The following is a 21,470-nucleotide window of genomic DNA, read 5'->3' as shown; positions in this document are numbered from 1 at the left end:
ACTGATTGTTACAATTACTGGGACACCCCACAATAAGTAAATAAGGGGGTTTCACTTACTCGTCTAGGCGCAGGGCAGCTTAGTAACTAAGAGCCCGATCTTCACCCTTCAAGGCGGGTTCCTGTCACTTGAGGACCTTTAAGGACTGGGTACCCTTTTCATGTTTATGGTCCACTCCCTTGCACCTGTACAGCACCCTGCAGGAATGCCTTAGCGCTGTAGTGTCTAGGATTTCACTTCGCAGGGTCCAGCGCCCGGAGGCCGCATTACAGGCAAAACCTCGCAGGTCGCATCTTGAGTCTTCTTTGCGGGGCTCAAGTACCATTTATCTAAGCATATAAAGCCTGTGTCAAATGGATCCGATCGGTCAACCTCTTGATTCATTTAAGAACTGTTTGTGGAACAAGAGATCTGGAGCTCAGAGAGCTCAAACAAACTGTGCCATCCACCTTGCAGACACTGGTAAAAAATTTAAGTACCTTCCTGTATAGGAGGGGATCACTTCCTGTCTAAAGGCCTTTGGTCTACCAATGTCCATTCACCTGGAGATGAAGTAGAACCCAGTAGCCTAACTCTGTGTCCCATGATGTATAAAAAAAGAAAGATATGTTTGGCGCAAAAACAACACTGCACATCACCAAAAGAACACCATACACACAGTGAAGGATGGTGGTGGCAGCATCATGCTTTGGGGCCGTTTTTCTTCAGCTTGAACAGGGGCCTTAGTCAAGGTAGAGGAAATTATGAACAGTTCCAAATACCAGTCAATATTGGCACGAAACCTTCAGGCTTCTGCTAGAAAGCTGAACATGAAGAGGAACTTCATCTTTCAGCATGACAATGACTCAAATCAACAAAGGAATGGCTTCACCAGAAGATTAAAGTTTTGGAATGGCCCAGCCAGAGCCCAGACCTGAATCTGATTTAAAATCTGTGGGGTGATCTGAAGAGGGCTGTTCACAGGAGATGCCCTTGCAACCTGACAGATTTGGAGTGCTTTTGCAAAGTCAAAATGTGCCATGCTGATAGACTCATATCCAAAAAGACTGAGTGCTGTAATAAAATCAAAAGGTGTTCAGCAAAGTATTAGTTTAAGGGTGTGCACACTTATGCAACCGTATTATTTTATTTTTACTTCCCTCCACCTAAAAGATTTCAGTTTGTTGTTCAATTGAGTTGTACAGTTTATAGGTCACATTAAAAGGGGTAAAAAGTTCTGAAATCTTTTATCTTGGTCTCATTTTTTTTTTATATCATAGAAACCTGACATTTCAACAGGGGTGTGTAGACTTTTTATATCCACTGTACCTGAGAACGAAGCCCTCCATCGCCCCCAGATCCCGGCCCCCACCCTATGTGAATGAGTATGGGGTACATTGTACTCCTAAAAATGTGTATGGTGGGGGGGCGCTGAGTCTAAATTAACGGTTAGCTACTATGTATGAAAAATGTGGAACCCAACAGCGATATTTTCAATATACATCAATGTGCTATACAAAAAAGCTATATACTAGCGTGGAAATACAATGTATAAGAAAAGGATGACATCCGTGACGTTTATGCATGTATGAAAAATAAAAATAAATGTCCTTTGTGAAAAAAATATAAGAAAACGTCCATATACGATCGTCCCCCACCATACACATTTTTAATTTGCACTGGATTTCTCACCCAGTTTGGGGGTTAGCAGCTTTTGTTTAATTTTTAATTTTCAATTTATTCACATTATTGTTTTTGGCGCGAGGATTACACACATTTAATACATTGTACTCCTACCCATTTGCCTTTATAAAAAAAAAAAAAAAGAAGCGTCAAAAATAAAAACGCAGTACACAGGTTTTTAAAGTAATTTATTAAGGAAGGCAGCTCCGGCGTCTCTTCTGATTTCTTCTCCCCTCTCTGGCTCTTCTGCTTCCTCCGCTGATGTCTTCTGACGGTTCTTCTCCTCTCAACGCTGATGTCTTCTAGCCCTCTCCGGTTCTTCTCCTTCTGTTCTTCCTTTGATGTTGACCCAACGCTCTCTCCCGCTCTAATGCTAGGTGCGCCACTACTTATACTGGCATGGGGCGAAGCCATCCGGTGACGTCATCTGGAGGCCCCGCCCCTTACGACGCCACTGCCCCATCATGCCCCCGGGTGGTGGTCATAAGGGGCAGGGCCTCCGCATGACTTCATCGGATGGCCCTGTGCCATGCCAATATAAGTAGTGGCACACCTAGCATTAGAGCGGGAGAGCGCGTCGAGTCAACATCAGAGGAAGAAGACAGCGCAGAGAGGAGACCCGGCAGAGGCAGAAGACAGCGGAAGAACCAGAGAGAGCTAGAAGACATCAGCGGAGAAGAAACGGAGAGGGGAGAAGAACCAGCAGAGGCAGAAGACATCAGCGGAGGAGGCAGAAGAAGTCGGAAGTAACCCTGGAGCTGCCTTAATAAATTACTTTAAAAACCTGTGTACTGCGTTTTATTTTTGACACTTTATTAGATAAATGAAGGCGGACGCATGTCGGACTTCAAGTCGCAGGGCAAAGTCGGATCCACAGACGACTGTCTATCGTATCAGTGTGAACCCAGTCTAGAGCATAAAGCGGAACTAAACCCATCAATTTAACGGTTTCAAAAAAAGATACATTTCTGGAATGCCAGGATTTGCACATTTGCTTGTGACCTGCAAACTGTCAAACCATCAAATGGCCGGTGTAAATGATCACTTGTGCAGCACCATGGCGGTTGCAGATCAAGCAGAAGCAGCTTCCTTGGCAGTAAAAGGATAGGAGGGTTTAATTCCACTTTAAAGTGAAACTTTAGTCAGAAAATTAAGTCCTGATAGATCACTTCAGGTTGGTCATTTTTGCAGGTATAGCTGTAAAACATTAAAAGTAAGGGTCTATAATGTTTAAAATCCAGTAATACACTGTCTCACCCTGCTCTGCACATGCTCAGTTCTCAATTTTTAGGCACTGCTGTATTTGTAGAGGCCGATTTGGTGAAAGCCCAACCTTTAGGCCCCTTTCACACTGTGGGTGGGTGCGTCAGCTGTCAAACGCCGCTGTTTGCGGCGCTTTACTGTCAATTCCGCTTCGCTATTCGGCCGCTAGCGGGGAGCTTTTCCCCCCCCTCTAGCGGCCGAGAAAGGGTTAAAACTACCGCAAAGCGCTGGGTGTTTTCTTACTGGTATAGCTGCGCTGCCCCATTGATTTCAATGGGCAGGAGCGGTGAAGGAGCGGTTTCACCGCTCCAAAGATGCTGCTAGCAGGACTTTTTTTTAGCATCCTGCCAGCGCACCGTTCCAGTGTAAAAGCCCTCGGGGCTTTCACATTGGAGAGACAGCAGTGGCTCTTTCAGGGCGCTTTGCAGGCGCTATTTTTAGCGTTATAGAGCCTGCAAAGTGCCCCAGTGTGAAAGGGGTCTTACAGAAAAGGAAGCTGCTTTGGTTTAATCTGCAACGGCCATGGTTCTGCACATGTGATCAGTTATGACATCAGCCATTTGATGGTTTGACAGTTTGGTTGAGGACACAAGTGTGACAGCAATTTCAACAGGAATGTAACTGTTTTTTGAAACCGTTAAATCCATGGGTTAAGTTCCACTTTAGGACTTACTGCTGGGGCTCTGGGCTTCAGCAAAATGGCAGCCTCCGGCAAGCGGCAACAGGAGCAATGCTGGAGGCAATTTACAGCACATTTTGGAAGAATAATTAATGAGGAATGTATGCTCCTTGATAAAGAACATTATTTTTTATCAAGTTGTTATGGGTAAAGTTTTGCTTTAAAAGGAGTTGTAAAAAGTCTCGAGGTTTTTCACCTTAATACATTCTATGCATTAAGGTGAAAAATCTACTGTGCTGCAGCTGCCTGCCAGAGCCCCTCTTTTTCTTACCTGAACCCAATCTTTCCAGCATCGAGGATGAGCCCGGTAGCTCCAGTCACTATCTCAGGTCTTCATTGGATAGATTGATAGCAGCAGGAACCATTGGCTCCCGCTGCTCTCAATCAAATCCAGTGACATGGGAGTCGGGGCAGGGATGAGTCCTGCTGTCTGGTGCAACGGATGAAGCAGTAGGACTCAGGAGTGCGCCCGTACGGGTGCCCTCATGGAAAGCGGCTCTGAGGACCTACCCAAAGAACAGGAGGAGCCAGGAGCGCCGCCAAGGGACCCCAGAAAAGGGAGGATTGGGCCGCTCTGTGCAAAACCCCTACACAGAGCAGGTAAGTATAACGTTTTTTTTTAATAACAAACACATTTACAATCACTTTAAGACTGTCAGCAGATCAGCCTCTATAAAGTCGGCAGTGCCTAACAATGGAGAGCAACTGAGCATGAGCAGAGCGAGATAGTGTATTACTGGATTTTTAACAGTATGGACCTTTTTTTTTATGTTTTACATAGCTATACCTGAAAAAGAGCGCCAGACTGATGTGATCTAGCAGAAGTAAATTTTCTAACTAAAGTTCCACTAAGTTCATTTATCCACAACTAGCGTCTAACCTGTTTTAGTAGACACTCTTCTTGGTTTCTTACTGGCCAGGCAACATGCTTATTCGTACCCTGAAACAGTGCACATTTTGATCTTATGCGATGTAGTCTTACCAAGATATGTCGCTTAGTGTATGATAATGAACATTGGAAACATAACCAAAGGGGAAGGTCTGCTGGGTGTCGTAGAAGAGCACAGAATCTTCAGAGGCCACTGCAAAGACCATCCGATAGGGTTGAGAGATCAGGCCAGGAGGAGGAGCTTTACCATTTTCACCTGAAAGGAAATAAAGATGACTGCTTATACCATGAATTCCTCATGTACATAAACACATAGGGGCAAATTAAACAGTGGCACAGCCATAAAGCCCTTTTGTTAAATAGTGATCTGCTCAGTTTTCTGACACATACATACAGAGCGAGCAGGATGGCTTCCGCTGCTTTTTAAGCTACCTCTGTCTGCCCCCACCCACTCCTTTGCTCAACTGACAGAGAGAGGAAGCGAATGAATTTGCTAGGGTTAACATGCCAGCATATCGCCAGGAAAAGGAGCTTTTTATTTTAATCAATTTTTTTTTTTTTAATCAAATTTTAATAAAATGCCTTTGGAGTAAAAATCTAAAGATAGTTTTCTATTCAAGAAAGATAATTTAGTTTATTCAGCATGAAATGGAGCTTAGTTATGTAGCATTGGTCTGTATATTCTGCAATATTTACATTTTTGGTAAACTCATTCAACGAATCCAAACTCTGCAAGCTGACATAACATGAACTGCATTAATGCATTCACACAAGGTCACAGTAACCATGATATAAAACAAAGTTAAAATGGTTGTAAAGGCTCTTTTTTTTTTTTTAAATAACAAACATAACACCACTGTGCAGTTCATTTTGCACAGAGTGGCCCCGATCCTCGACTTCCAGGGTGCCCCTGTGGCTCCTTCCCACATCAGATAACCGCCGTAGGAAAAGCGCTCTCCTGGGGGGGGGGGGGGGTTACCTTGCAGGCGCGCTCCCAGTCCAGCATTTGCTTCTATAAAAACGAATGCCGGACTCGGCCCCGCCCCATTGGATTTGATTAACAGCAGCAGCAGCCAATAGCTGTCTGACACTGTCTCATGATGGCCATGTGGAGCACCTGTTTCCTATGCAAGGCTGGGGGGCCCGTGACTGCCAGAAGCGGGCATCCAATCACCTGCTGCCGCCATGTCCCTCACCTTCTGTCACTGCCGCATCACCAGCCGTCCCATTATAGTGAATGAGACTGCTGGTGAGTCAACCGCGGGTCAGATGAGGAGCCGCTGCGGGACAGAGATGATAGTTGCTCTTTAAAAATTATGATTTAAATCAAATCCACCCTGAATGTAATCATTGCAAGGCAGAGAAGAAAAGGGAGGGAAGGGCTGTTTTTTTTGTACCTATCTTGTTCCCATTGGGGAGATTTTCTTTTACTTCCTGTCCTTGATACACACTAGCCATTCAAAGAACAGTTGTCACCATTCTAGGATTATACAGGAGAAGGCAACTGAATGTAAATCTCACCTTTCACTTCTGGCCTCAGCTCATAGAACACAGGGGAGCATCGAACAGCAAGTGTGACTTTTGCTGGACAGGGCAGGTGAGATACAGGTCTGGCATGAAAGGATGAAATAAAAAAATAAAAAAAATAAAAAGTATTACAAAGCAATAATAAAAAAATAAAAATTACACAATACAGTGCATCACAAAATAAGCAAAACATATCTAAAAAGGAAAGTTAATATTTATTTATTTTAATATTTCTGCTCAGGAAGATGGGTGCTCTTACCACCAGTAGCATCCTTAATAATACTGTCAAGAGCTGGCCTGAAGAGACACTGTCTCATGATGGCCATGTGGAGCACCTGTCTTATGCAAGGGTTTTGCAATCCAGCACCTAAGCCAAAGTGCCATCATGAGATACATGGACGAAATGAGATCGGAGTATTCTTGCAAATGGGCACAGGTCAAAATTAACATGAGTTCAGTAAGCAAGGGATCAATTGCAGCAGTGGTTAGATCTTTTATGGATTTTGACCAATCAGACATGGTTTCTCAAAGTAAAGTCCCAGCCATAGTTTGATATATGGGCAGGACCCGCCAGCAAGAACTTAACTCTAAGAAAGGGCTTCCAACCACTTATCAGTTATAGAGGTGTGTCCTCTATAAAAACAAAAAACAAAAAAAACAAAAAAAAAAACACACACCACCTTGAAGTGGTTCTAAAGGCAGAAGGTTTTTCTACATAAATGCAATCTATGCATTAAGGTAAAAAAAACTTCTGGGTGCAAGGATAAGAGGACAGCTTGACTCTAGGCTGCAAGCATTGGTAATGTCAGGTGGTGTGCTACAAGCTGCCCTGGAGCGGTTAGTAGAGAGCGACCCAGCAGGACTGTCCCCCTGAGATGCTTGCTTGACGCTATATGGTGGGAAAGAGCATGCAGCGCACGTATACGACACTCCACCAAGCAATGACGTCAGCTCCCAGTCTCACAGCAATTACTGAAGTCCCAAAGGGTTAACACACAGCAAAACCAGGGAGTAAAGGCATCCAGTGATCTAGGAAGAAAACAACTTGTTCCAAGTTCTTGACCCAACTGGCCCACTTTCCAAGTGCTTAGTGACATGGCAAGTGCTAAGGCAGTGCCAGGGATTCTGGAAAGTGCTCCTTAGCTAACTTATACCATTATAGAGTCTGGAAAGTACCCCACTTCCAGACTATAGCCACAACATCCATTCAAGCAGGGTCCTGATGTGGCCAAGCAAAAAATGATCACACAGTAGAACTGCAAATTGGAGAGACAAAGCTGCAGCAACTATGTAGAGAGAGGTCTTGACTGAAGAAAAAAAAAAAAAAAGTTAGTCCTTTAACCCTTTCACCGTTTCCAGCTGGACCTCATTCCTCATCCTGCTATAAGCTCATGGTCACTTCACTGACCATGAACGTATATAGCAGAAATGTTCAGTAGACACTGTTGAACAGACCACTGATCAGAGCTTTTTACCTAAAATGTCACACCCACCCCACCCCCTGCTGCTGCACTGTGCCCTGTCACCCACCGCTCCACCTAAATCTGCTGCGGTCTAAATTGGCATTCACACCTGAGCGTAGTGTTTTCAGGCAGAAAGTCATGCGATTTTGCCACGTTTTTGCACAGGTCAAAAGGTCACCAATGTAAAAAGGAGAAAAACGCCCAAATCTGCCTAAACAAAAAAAAAAGTTCCAGAACTTGTTTGAGCTTCAGGCGTTTTGGAGCTTCTTGCCTCAGGCGTTTTGGAGTGGAGATGTGAACCATCTCCATGGATCATAATTTATTTTTTTCCCCCTCCAGCGTTTTGTAGCTTCAGGACAGGATTCAAGCTACAAAACGCTCAGGTATGAATGGGGCCTAACTCTTCCTTTCCCTGCCGCTTCACCCCCCTACTCTGATTCCCCCCCACAGTACAAATCACCCCCCCCTCTCACAAACCTGATCCCTTCATCAGGTCAGTTTCCCTCCCCTGCCCTCCCCGCTGGCTTTTCGTGCTGCAACCACAGAGGGATCAACTTCTTAAAAAAAAAAATACCCCTGGCTTTCTGACACTCCTCCAGTGCTCCCCACCTCCTTGATGTTCGGGCACTTCCTCCCTGCAGATGCTACTCTTTTTTCCTCCGCCCCTCCTGGGGCTGCACCTGATCTGTGAGGAATGGGGGGGGGGGCTGGTAAACACATTTACCCCCCCCCTTGCTTTGTGACCCCCCTTATGTGTCTCCCACTTCTCCAATGTTGGGGCGCCCTTGCCACCTATCCCAGGGCTGCAGCTCACAGATCTGTGCATGGAGCAGCCGCTGATAAATCTGTTAGGATTGAGAGGGGGCTGGTAAACACATTTTTACCCCCCCCCCCCCATTGCTTTCTGACCCCCAGTGTCCCCCACTTCCCTGATGTTGCAGGGCATCCCTGCTGCACTCCTTCCACCCTCCCCCGCAGCTCACAGATCTGTCAGAATGGAGCAGCCGCTGACAAATCTGTGAGGATTGAAAGAGGGAGGGGGGCTGGTAAGCACATTTTTATCCCCCCCACCCCGCTTTTTGACCCCCCCTTCAGTGTCCCCCACTTCCTCAATGTTCCAGTCTCTGTCAGCATGGAGCAGCCGCTGACAGATCTGAGAGAGAGACCGCTTTCTGACACCCCCCTTCCTCGATGTTGAAGCTGCTGACAGATCTGTGAAGATTGAGAGAGGGAGGGGGGCTGGTAAACACGTTTACCCCCCTCCTTTAGTGTCCTCCACTTTCGATGTTCGGCACCGCTGCGGCTAGCCGGCTCTCCTTCCAACCTCCCCCACTGGCTACAGCCAGATTTCAGTCCCTTTCTAGGTGTCAAAAAAGAGACAGAGGTCCGTTTAGACCCCCGATGCCCCCCCACCCCCGGTATATGGCTTGGGGGGGGGGGGGGGGCTTTTATAAACTCTGAAACCTGCATGTGAAAAATGAAAACCTACAGATGTTTAGAGAAATTTTTGCATACGTTCAATTTTCACCGTTTCGCAAAAGACGCAATTTAAAATTTACAAATATTTGGTATTTCTTAACTGAATACAGGTTAAGCTTTTATATTCAATAGGAATTTAGCAGGAATTTTGTAAAATTTGCTGCGTTTGTATCTGCTAATAATGATTTTAGTGTATTTTTAGCGAAAATATTGTTTTAATAAACATGTGCACAAATACAGCGGGGCTTTAAAAAATCAATAGCACCTTCCTTTCATTCTACTGGTCACGTGCTTTCAAAAAATATATGGTTGGGGGGGGGGGGTCTTTTACCAACTCTCAAAGCTGTAAAAAGTTTGAGAGCGGGGCCTGGCAGCGAAAGGGTTAACACAAAGCAGCGTTGAGGAAAAGATGATCTTGGGACATTAGAAGTAGCTTAAGCATGTATAGTCCTGGGCTGGTCGAAAGTTTTTCTTTTTTACCAGCACATCCAAAGGTTAAAGACTTCCCGTGCCCCTAAGTGGATGAGAAAGAAATAGGAGTTCTATCAGACAGACATTAACGAATAGAGACAGTAAGGAATACACACCTTTTCAGATGATTCCTGGAGAAGACAAAGGTTGTGTTGACAAGAACGTCCCCAACCTCAACACAGCCAGCTAAAAAAGCAAAGAAATCGCGAGATGACATCTTGGACTACTTGTACATGCAGGAGTACATGAATAATTTACTATATATAGAAGCCAAACCTGGAGCGAGGAGGAGAGAGCCATCAGGTGTAAATGTCAGCCTTCTAAAGAAGGACTTCATGCTGTCATCATGGAACATTCGATAAGTTTTATTCTGTCATGAAAAGAAGAACAAATCAAACGGGTCAATTTATATTTTTATCCAAACAAACTATGTAGACCATATAATACATCCTCAGTGTAAATTAAACATTTCTGAGGGGGAAGAATGGGGGACAAAAAAGTTTAATAAATAATAATAATAAAAAATAAAATAATAAAAAAAAAAGCTGCCTGTAGAAGTTGTCAGAACACTTACCAATCCCTTCAGCAATGCCAATCTTGCAGAGCTACATCAACTGAGAAATCTCAGCATCCCACAGTGGGTGTGCGTAATGCCTGCATCCCCTACTACACATGCTCAGGTTTCAGCCACTCAGCTACATCACTACAGGTCTGGAGGGACACAGTAATGACTTAGCGGCTGGCAGGTGAGACCAGAATGTTTAGTGGGGAAAAGAAGCCCTAAAGTGTTGGATGCTTAAGAAATTTGGTGCGTGGAGCTTTGCAAAAAAGCCTGCTGGTAAGTATTATGACCCTTTTTCTTTTACGCATTATGTATTTAAGAGCAGGAACAAAAAAATAATGGGCACTTATCTCAGCAATACACAGTATCTTGAAGAAATGTATTATGGCACCCCATGCCCACATACCTCTCCTTCAGTTGCACTGTTGGATGGCAACTTGCTCACATTGAAGGCCACTTTCTTTGTCTCTGTTCTGTACACTCTCATAATACTACGTGCAGAGAAGAACGAACGGTTAGGTGATACTCACAGTAAACAACTAAAATTAAAATTGTCCTGTTAGGATGCATGACTTCATGTATCACAGTAATACCCATAAAACAATAAAAAAAAAAAATATATCATGACACCACCACGGTGGTGTATATACAACCAAACTCATCAAAGTACAAGTCAGAACTCTTACCGATCACAGCTCAGTGTTGCTATGTACTGGCCCAGGGGATCCCAAGTCACTCCCTGCACATAACTCTTGTGTTCATTAAATATAGACAATTTCTGACCTGTAAATATCGGGAAAAAAAATATATATTTATATATATAAAATAACTTGGTTATTTACTTAAGGTAAACAATCACATTGTAAGACAACCCATTCTGTTTAAAATAGAAAGGAAAGGCAAAACATTTTCTACAGAATAGAATTTTTTTTTTAAGATATATTAAAAAAAAACAAAAAAAAACAAAAAAAAAAAAACTAAAAAAAAAGAGAGACAAAAATATATTTTATAATGTGTGTTTTTTTTTTTTTTTTTAAGTGATCACATTCCCTCTGTTCTCAGCTGCATAAGAGCTGGGTGAGGAGAAGCAGCAGTACACTCCACTTCCCAGTGAATAACTGTGCAACAGGGACGTGTCAGGGCAAGTCTTGTCACTCCAATGCCATCATTGGAGGAGAGTGCACTAGCATAGCTAGAGAACTGACCAAGGTGTGCGCTCCTACTTAATGTGGTCAGATTCTAACACGAAAGCAGAGGGACTGGAAGGAACACCAGGGATGTCACACAAAGGAAGCAATATACAAAGAGAACAGGATACCTTCTCATACAAGTACATGGTACAGCAGGCACATATCAGGATATGAAATGATGGGAGTAACAAATGCTTTAACAATATTAACCCCTTCTCGACTAGTGCACGACGATATACGTCGGCATAATAGCATGGGTGGGCAAAAGGGCGAACCCATACGTCTCTCCGTGTTAGCCACCTAGCGGGCGCATGCCCCGCGGACTCGATGTCCACCGGTGGTCCGCAATCCCGGCAAGGACAGGCAGAACGGGCAAATGTCTATGTAAACAATGCATTTCCCTGTTCTGCCTAGTGACATGACAGAGATCCACTGCTCCCTGTCATCTGGAGCAGTGATCTCTGACATGTCCTAGGTAGCCGACCCCCCTACAGTTAGAACACACTGAGGGAACACAGTTAAGCTCTTGATCACCCCCTAGTGTTTATCCCCTTCCCCACCAGTGACATTTATACAGTAATCAGAGGCTATTTTTTAGCTCTGATCACTGTGTAAACGTCACTGGTACCAAAATAGTGTCAAGTGTCGGATCTGTCTGCCGCAACGTTGCAGTCCAGATAAAATAAATAAAATTCGCAGATCACCGCCATTAGTAGTACAAAAATAAATACATAAATCTATCCCCTATTTTGTAGACGCTATAACTTTTGTGCAAACCAATCAATATACGATTATAAATTTTTTTACCCCATAGCTGCAGCCAAAATTTGGGGTCTCTGGACCCAAAGGGTCCCAAAATTGCATTGCTGCAGATGGACACAGTTGACCGACTTTGGGGCCCCGTATTTCAGGGCCACTTGGCGATAGGAACCCCAAATTTGGTGTGCAAACCCAGTGGAGCACTACAACATATCTAAAGCTGGGGTTCCTAGCACCAACTGGCCCCGAGTTATGGGGCCGCAAATTTGGTTTGGAAAATGTCATTCTCTGCTGCAGAAAAGTGCTTGACATTTTCAACTTTGGGCCCAAAACTCTGGGCCACTTGGTGCTAGGAACCCCAGCTTTGGATATGTTGTAGTGCTAGTTCCTTTGGGCTTGCACACCAAATTTGGGGTTCCTAGCACTAAGTGGCCCTGACATACAGGGCCCCAAATTCGGTTCAGAAAATGTCATTCTCTGCTGCAGAAAAGTGCTTGACTCGAGTATAAGCCAAAAAAATGTGCTGAAAAACTCGGCTAATACGTTATATCAAATTTGCTTGTTTTAAACTTTTTTTTTTTTAATTACATTTCATCAGTTACTTCCTGGTTTCCAGGCCTAGGCAAATTAGGTCATACATCCCAGTCAGTCTTTAGGAGGGGTGTTCTAAGCTAAGCACAATGCCTGGCTGCATGCCTGAGCTAAGGGCAAATGGATCGCAGGAAGTTAATGCTACATGAAAATGAATCATCTTCCCTTACTCGAGATGGCCATAGACAGAAATGCTAGGGGGTGTTTGTTAAAGGGATTTATCAGCAAAATAATGCATAGAACGGTGTTTCTCAACATTTTTTCAGTCAAGGTACCCTTTAAAATTATGCACACTCTCAAGGCACTCCATTGTAACATGTAAAAAAACAAAACAAATAGGTTTTACATAATGCAGCGACATACACACACTTAGGACACCGAACGTTAGAGATGATTTATTCTTACAAAGCAAAGCTGCTCTACCTCACTCAGCTAATATGACCCCAGTGCTGATGGAGAGGGGCAGGGGAGGGTCAAAACAAGGATGGGTTTTTATTTTGTTTTCGTTTTTTTTACACGCATTTTAAAGTGTTTCGCTTTTTTGGGAGGTATCTGTTGTCATGTAGGAGAACCCAGCAAGCACTGCGTTTTTGATGTGTTTCCATTGAAGACTATGAAATCATAAAAGAAACCTGCTGCAGGGCAAAAAAAGTCCCTGATCCTTTTTTTTTTTTTTTAAACAGGATGTTATCATGACTCATAGGAAATCATGTTTTATTGACTGTAGTGCATTTTTGTAAAACTGAAAAAGCACTTAAAAACACATAGGTGTGAACTAGGCGTTAGGAATTTTGCCAAGGCACACCTGAAGAAACCTGAAGGCACCCTGGTTGAAAAATGCTGGCATAGGGACATGGATGGATGAATGAGTTTGCTTTGCCATTGACAGAGCGCAGAACGGTTACTTCTGTCGAAGGGCCATGACCGAAAAAGGCAGACCTTTTTCGGTCTAGCCCCTTCGACAGAAGTAACTCCACTTTTGTTGAGATAAAAACATTCCACTCAGGGTGATCTATGTACATTGCAAAGATTTTAACAAAAACTTTGTTGCAGATTCCTATCTTGTCATTCTGAAGAAATTACGGTTTGTGTCTCTGTGCCCCTGTTCTGAGTGAGTCTAATGAGGAACCTAGAGGGCCCTAATGAGGACAATTGCAGTGTCTGCATCCCTTTAGACATGATTTCCTATTGGGAGGAAAATCTCACCAAATATTACATTTTTGTTGCAGGGGATGCCTGAAATCAGACTGGTCTACAAGTGCAGACTTCTGGGAAAAAAATCAATGAGCCAATCACACACATGCAGGAAATAATGTTTTTGGGGGGTGTTCTGTACCTTTCTGTGTACAGAACACCTCCAGGTAGCCATATCGCATTGTATTTTACAGGAAATTACAGCGCAGCAGACTGAAATGGAAAGGTAGTTCTTAGGAACATTTAATTACAATATGACTTGCGTCACAATTGTATATGCTATATAATTCTTTTTTTTTTCCCTCATGAAAGTGGAGTTACTCTTTAAACCACCATCCCCTTATTAGGTCAGCCAGTCAAGGGGGTCTTAATATGATTGATTCCTTCAATCACTAGCATAGCCACTTTGAGATACACTGCTATAGTCAGTTGAAAGGGGGGAGTCTTTAGCCTTGTACTGAGAATACCCAAGAATCTATTTAGCTATCACACCTTTAACAGCATCCCACATGATAGCGGAGTTGTCCACAGATGCCGAGACCATGAAGTTGCTGTCTTGTGTCCAGGAGATGTCATACACATCCTCTAGATGACCCCTGTTAAAAAAGGTAAAAGTAGATTAACACACAAATGATAAAGCAATATTAAAGAGCTCCAAAAGGGAACTTTGTTTTGTGATGTCTTTCTAACGTTGTACCATCTACATCTTTACTAACCTCCTAACATACCATTCTGCATTTTCATACATAGCAGTTTGCCCCAAACAAGTGGGCCGAAGATGTACAGGAGGTTGCCTAATGCTGGAGCTTTAAAGCTGCACACTGCAGGATAAAATGGTACTAAAACACAGATTTACACACCTCTCTTATTTCCATGCTTTTTTTTTTTCATACATTTAAAAGTACAAAATGCCAATGAGGCCGACTGTAAATGAGGCTGTATGGTAATAATGTCCACCATAGATCCACAATGCCATATATATTTAAAGTGATTATAAAGTCTCTTTTTTTTTTTTTTTAAATAACAAATAAGTTATACTTGCCTCCTCTGTGCAGTTTGTTTTGCACAAAGCAGTCCGGATCCTCCTCTTCTCGGGTCCCTCTTTTTTTCTCCTGGCCCCTCCCTCCTGTCGAGTGCCGCCCCCCCCCCCCCCCAAGCCAGCAGCTTGCTATGGGGGCACCCGAGCCGAGTCACAGCTCCCTGTATCCATTCACACACGGAGCCCCAACCCGGCCCCCTCTCGCTTCTGATTGGCGAACTAACTGATTGACAGCTGTTGGAGCCAATGGCGCCGCTGCTTTGTTCTAGCCAGGAGAGAGTCCTGGACGGCTAAGACACTCGTAGACATTGCTGGAGAGAGATGTGCTACACACAGGTTTTTTTACTTAATGCATAAAAAATGCATTACGAAAAAAACCTTCTGCATTTACAACACCTTTAAAGTGGTTGTAAACCCTTACACACCACTTTTCACTACCTCTAGGTACCGTGGATATCTCCTAAACCTGCATGGTTTAGGAGATATCCACTGTATCAGCATGTGCCGACATCATCGGCACATGCGCACTGAAACAACGGCTCGTTGCTTCAGTTGTGCGGCTCCCGCGTGCACATGCGGAAGTAAAGTCATTGCGGCTCTGGCCAATCACAGCACCGAAGCCCACAATACCCAGAAATAACTCCGGGAGACATGTCGCCGGGCAGAGCAGTGTCCCGTGACCATTGCGGAGGCTTCTATCTAAGTTGAGTATTTCATAATGAGCTAGTATGCTATGCATACTAGTTCATTATGCCTTTGCCTTGCCGTTTTTTTTTTTTTTTCCCTCGGGTTTACAACAACTTTAAAAGCGGACGTTCACAGATTTGGCCTGAGCACCAAAACTCCTCCTGGTACCTGGAATTTGTTAAATCTGGGTTTATGCAAACAAAAACTACTCTGAAATACAACCTGTGTTGATCCAGAGAGACTGACTGGATAGGGAGCAGCACATGTGAACCTATCAGGATTGGTCAGTTACATTGATCAGTGTCTATATCTATATGTGGTGATCACCCAACACCTCTATTCTCTGCTTTCCTCCAGTGTAAACATGTCACTATACATTCAGGGAGACTTCATTTAGAAAGAGCAATGGATGCTGAAAACATTGGAGCAGATACCTCAAGTGTTTGTAGACAGTCCAGTTCTCCTTGCTCATTTCTGCCTCATCATCTTCATTGAATGGGGTTATTTCCATGCTTGTGTCTTTGCTTTCACTCAGTTTCCATAATAATATTACAGCATCTACAGTGCAGAAAGATCATTTGAATTTCCTTGTAGACATTTCAAATCACCAGGTACCCCTTGACATTGTAACCCCAATGTATCAAAGTGTTGAAGGAAAAAGTTTTTGTTGCACATAATCAACCCGTTTCTCTTTTCTAGTGCAGTATAGGACAGTTGCACGTAACTGGCTTCTATGGGCAACAAGGTCTCCACAGTCGATCATACACTACCAAACTGTGTAATATTCACCCATACAATTCTGTAACAAAACTGCACAGCTCAAATGAGGAACCTTTGGGTACTCTGTAATCTAGTCAGGCATGTCTGGAAATAAAACGCTGGGGATACACACAGCAACTTTCTAGTCATTTTTATTAAATCAATCATTTTCGACCAGCTTTTGAAAGCAAAAACGACCAAAAGCATAAAGGCAACCAACCATCAATAGTTTCAGTTGTCTGAGGTTGCCATAAGTGTTCGATGGCAAATTTTGCCATTTGAAAATGACCAGACAGTTCACTGCAATTGGAAGATGGTGCAAAGTGGCTGCAACAGCTATCAAACTGCTACGTGTGGCCAGCATTAGGACAGAGATTCTAGCCTGTGAGAAGGGAGCGGGGATTTATGGACTCACACAACCCACCTCACGAGAGCGCCCGCATGGGTGCCCCTTTAGACCATGGCCTGCTATAGGGGCTAGAGGTGCACCGAATGGAAAATTTGGTACCAAAACAGCAGGATGCACTTAGCCTAAAACCAAAAAGAAACATTTTTGTTGTGCAGAGCAAGTAAACTCCAGCACTTTGTTTAGCACAGGTGAAAGTTGAACTCCATGCAAACAGCTAATATACATATGATGGCCGTTTTACCTGTCAAAGGATTTGTATTTCTGTTCATCCAGTTCTGAGTTTTACATAGCTCTGCCACACAGCATCACCCTGTCTAGTACCAGAGGGGACCTCATTTGTCTCTGCAGGAGTTTCACTTTCAGGTCTCCTCCCCACCCCAGTCTGACTGGACACTGAAGGAGAAGCAGCAAACTCATGATCTCTTCCCTCTGTCCCTTCTACTTTCATCAGCATCCTCTTCAGAAACATAGAAAAGTAACAAAATAAGACCAAGTAGTCGAGTCTGCCCGTTTTTTTTTTTTTTTCTAAATACAAGTTTTGTATTTTTTGTCCGAGTATAGATCTATGTTTGTCCCAAACATGTTTGAAGCCCATTTACTGTTGACTGTCTCATTCCTCTGCTGGATGTCTATTCCAAACATCAACTACCCTTTCAGTAAAATACTAAGATTCGTTTGGAACTTTTCTCCTGCTAGTTTGAAATCATGTCCCCGTTTTCTTGCTCTTGGCATCATATAGTAAAAATACTGCCCTCCTGAACCGTATTCGCTCCCTTGATGTATTTAAAGGTTTCAATCATGTCTCCCCTTTCCCTTCTTTCCTCCAGACTCTACATATTAAAGTGGAGTTCCACCCAAAAATGGAACTTCCGCTTTAAGGGAAGTGACCCCCTGACATGCCACATTTGGCATGTCATTTTTTTTTGGGGGGGGGGGCCCTCTAGGCAATCATCTGGGACACGTCACAGGTCCCAGATGATTGCACGGCCAGTCACGGCGCGTGGCGCGACCCGCGCATGTGCAATGGGTGCCCGGCTGTGGTGCCCACGGTTACAATACCGGCGCCACCGAGCGGAGGGGGAGACTAGAGGGGCTTCAATCACCCGCATCACTGGACCCTGGGACAGGCAAGTGTCTGATTACTAAAAGTCAGCAGCTGCAGTTTTTGTAGCTGCTGACTTTTTTTTTTTTTTTTTTTTTTTTTTTTTTAAGCAGAACTCCACTTTAAGTTCCTAAAGTCGCTCTCGATAGGTCTGAGGGATAAAACCTTTCACCATTTTGGTTACCTGTCTCTGGACTCCTATCCTATTACTATCTTTTTGTAAAATGAGGTCTCCAGAACTGGGCACAATATTCTAAATGAGGTCTATATAGGGGAACCAGAACCTCCTTCCTCCTGCTGGTGATTCCTCTAGTGAAGCATCTTTGTACAGTAGCAAGACAGACTGTCTCCTTGTGTTGTTTTCCCCTCTCCAAGTCTGAGCTCTGCTATACAAGAACTGTAAGGAGTCAATACAAAAGTCAAATTCAGGTATTTACACTGCTTGCATTTAATAAAATATATTTTATCAAGGATCGTTCCTCCTTTTCTACTTATTGTTTCTTCAAAAACATCTGGCAAAAATTACAACAACTGCAAATTCATAGAAAGCTTACCGTCTCCACCCGAGGCCAAAATTTCACCATTAGGAGAGAATCGAACAACGTTGACAGCTTTGGTGTGCCGCACAAGGCTTGCCAAGAACTCCACAAGGCCTGTTCCATCTTTTGACTTTTCAACCTTCCATATCTAGAGAAATACAAATACACTGAGCTTTATCTTAGTGTCCTTCTGCAACTTATTACTTAAAGCAGAACTATAGGAAAAAAGGTTACAAATTACCCCGGATTACTACATTGTGCTGTAAGAATAGTTTCACTGATGCCAGAGAGTACAGCTAGTGCAAGACTTCTGGCACCGAGACAATAAGACCAGCAACTCTCATCCACAGAAGCTGCAGTGTCATTTATCCATCTGTCCATTTATCCTCCTCTCCTCCATTCACAAAATGTGGGAAAAACAAAAAACAAAAAAAAAAAAAAAACAAAAAAACAAAAAAAAAGACAGCTGAACTGCCGCTATGATCATTCCTATGGTGAAGGGAATCGCCCGCTGAAAAAAACAATATCTGAATGATCCCTGCAGCTGCAGGGATCATTCAGATATCACCACTGAAAGCCGAGGACGTCATAGGACGTTCGGCGGTATGGAAGTGGTTAAATGCCAAGTTCAGTGCACATTGTCAACATGCCGAGATCAACTAACTACTGGGTACATGCATGGGGAGTGAAGTCATCAAATGCCAGCCAATCAAGATGGGTGATGATGTCGAACCCAGAAGACAACACGGAAAAGATGTCAGCGTCAAAGCTTGCATCATCAAAACACTGGAGGAGAGTATTGAGGAGTCAAGTTCTGATTTCAAGCTGAACTTCAGGTTAAAGTGGTTGTAAACCCTTACATATATACATATACCCAGAGAAGAAGTGACTGGCCTCAGGTGATACAGAGATGAAACAAATCCTTCTACATTATTATACAGAATTTATATAGCGCCAACAGTTTACGCAGCATTTTACAATATAAAAGCAAGACAATACAGATACAATACAATAAAATACAAGAGGATTAAATAAGTTGTATCTGTTTATCTGTAGTCTTCTCTTCTCTACAGCCAAACTGCAGAATTTATAAAGGTTGTCTGAGCTACCAGAAAAAAGGGGGTGGAGAGCTGAAGTTACACACTGCAGGGCTCAGTGAGGAGAGCTCTGATTGCTGATTGGAAGGCAAAGACACACCCTCCTTCTCACAGGAACCGAGTCATCGGCTGTCAATCAGCTGGAGGTCCCTCACCTGCCACCATTTTTCTCTAGGTGTCAGGAAACCTTGTCATTAGTGATTCATGCTGATAGAGGAACAAAGCATCAGACAGAAATGACACGAAGATCCCTTTCACACTGAAGCGCTTGAAAACTGCCTATAAAATGCTTAGCGCTTTTGAGGAGTTAGAGGTGCGCTTTTTTGAAGGTCACATGACTCAAAAATCAGCTGCGCAAATAATTTTTATGTGCTTTTAAAGCGCTTCCCATTCATGTCAATGAAGAGGGGTGCTTTTGAGGTGCTTTTTTTTTTTTTTTTTTTTTTTTTTTTAGCTCTTCAAAAATGCTCCAAAGATGCTGCTTGCAGGAGTTTTTTTACCTCCCCGCCAGCACACCGCCCCAGTGTGAAAGCATCCATTGATTTAAATATGAAGCAGTTTTCGTTACCTTTTCAGGCACTTTTTTTTTTTTTTTTTACAAAAAAGTGCTTGAAAAACTCTTCAGAATGAAAGGGGTCATAGTGCCCTTAATTGAAACAAGTACACACTATAGGGGCATATGCTTTGTTCATATTTCATGTCTGAGGTTTACAACCACTTTAAGCCAATATTAACCACTTAAGGATCGGAAGGATTTACCCCCTTAAAGAGAAGTATTTTTTTTCCCCTATTCATACTTACCTAGATAGATGCTGCATCTGTCCCCCGCCGCCTCTTCACCGAGAACCAAGCCACCGAACATCACCAATGACTCGGTTATTTCATTTCCCCAAGTGGAGAACTGCTGACTGTCAGTCAGCATCTCTCTTGCTCTGCTCCTCCATGCCCATTGGAGCACTGAGCTGTGGAGGGGCGGGGAGCAGCCGTCTCTGCGGCTCGCTGAGACTGCCATCAGTCCAGGCAGCTGGCGGCTCCAGACTTCCTAAGTCGGGATGACGCGCTGCCTCGACTGAACTTGGTGACGTCAGCAGAGAGCGGACTTCAGTTCTCTGCTGAAAACAGGTCACAGGAGTGCAAAACGAATTGCACTCCTTTGACCCATAGGAGAAGTCCAGCGAAATGAGCTCAGGCAGGACTTCTCCTTAAATATTTATGCTATAAAACAAAAAAAGAGCGACAATTTTTATTTTTTTTTTAAAGAAATATTTTTTACTTTTTGCTATAATAAAACTCTCAAAAAAATACAATAAAAAAATATAAATACATTTCTTCCTCAGTTTAGACCAATCTATATTCTACATATTTTTGGTAAAAAAAAAAAAATAAATAAATAAATATCGCAATAAGCATATATTTACTGGTTTGGGCAAAAGTTATAGCGTCTACAAAATAGGGGATAGATTTATGGCATGTGACAGACTCACCCGGGTATCTGATATCTATATTCAGACTAAGGCTGGGGAAAAAAAATGGATTCAAATCTTGAATCGAGTTGAAAGGTCAAATCGATTCAAAATTTAAGCAAATCGATTTTTTTTTTTTCACCGCGCCGGTCCTGAGAAGCTGCGGGCAGGAGTTTTTTAGGCGAGGCCTCGGCCTAGTCCGCGAGGCCAGACGCCGCGGACTAGGCTGAAGCCGCGGCCTCGCCTAAAAACTCCTGCCTGCAGCTCCTTAGGACCGGCGCAGTGAAAAAAAAAAAAAAAAAAACACCTCGATTCAAATCGTGAATTGAGTTTTTTTTCAGAAAATCTCCCAGCCCTAATTCAGACTGGGAGGAGGCGGTATATGACGAAAGCACTCAAGTGGAGTGTGGGACTTTCGTTACATTGGTGGCAAGCAGTGGGACACTTCCTGCAGTCTGGGACATCCAAACCTCCACCTGGATCCAAGGCCTGGATAGCAGGAGAGGAGAGGTACAGATACCAGCCGCCATGGAAGAGGAATTCGGAAGGAGGTTGCGAGAGATGCAGATACAGCACAGAGGACCAGTATCAGAGCAGATCCTGCTGGTATGGTATGATTCTATCCGCTGTGAACTCTGGAAGGAAA

The 21,470-nt window shown here is 43.5% G+C and overlaps 1 protein-coding gene across 1 annotated transcript in view; it reads right to left on the bottom strand.

Moving 5' to 3' along the window:
- The window catches only part of CHAF1B (chromatin assembly factor 1 subunit B), a 67,449-nt gene that overhangs the window by 33,713 nt on the left and 12,266 nt on the right, over window positions 1–21,470 (bottom strand). Inside the window, exons 3-11 of the mRNA XM_073617195.1 lie at window positions 18,280–18,412; window positions 15,890–16,013; window positions 14,222–14,325; window positions 10,682–10,778; window positions 10,402–10,486; window positions 9,710–9,803; window positions 9,550–9,619; window positions 6,015–6,103; window positions 4,587–4,749 (exon numbers count right to left, since the gene is read on the bottom strand). Coding sequence (XP_073473296.1) covers window positions 4,587–4,749; window positions 6,015–6,103; window positions 9,550–9,619; window positions 9,710–9,803; window positions 10,402–10,486; window positions 10,682–10,778; window positions 14,222–14,325; window positions 15,890–16,013; window positions 18,280–18,412 — 959 coding nt within the window. The remainder of the gene's footprint in view (window positions 1–4,586; window positions 4,750–6,014; window positions 6,104–9,549; window positions 9,620–9,709; window positions 9,804–10,401; window positions 10,487–10,681; window positions 10,779–14,221; window positions 14,326–15,889; window positions 16,014–18,279; window positions 18,413–21,470) is intronic.

Source organism: Aquarana catesbeiana, linkage group LG02, assembly GCF_042186555.1.
Source record: "Aquarana catesbeiana isolate 2022-GZ linkage group LG02, ASM4218655v1, whole genome shotgun sequence".
Lineage (NCBI taxonomy): Eukaryota > Metazoa > Chordata > Amphibia > Anura > Ranidae > Aquarana > Aquarana catesbeiana.
Note: the sequence above shows the minus strand (reverse complement) of the source record. Positions and strands in the feature narration are given on the sequence as shown.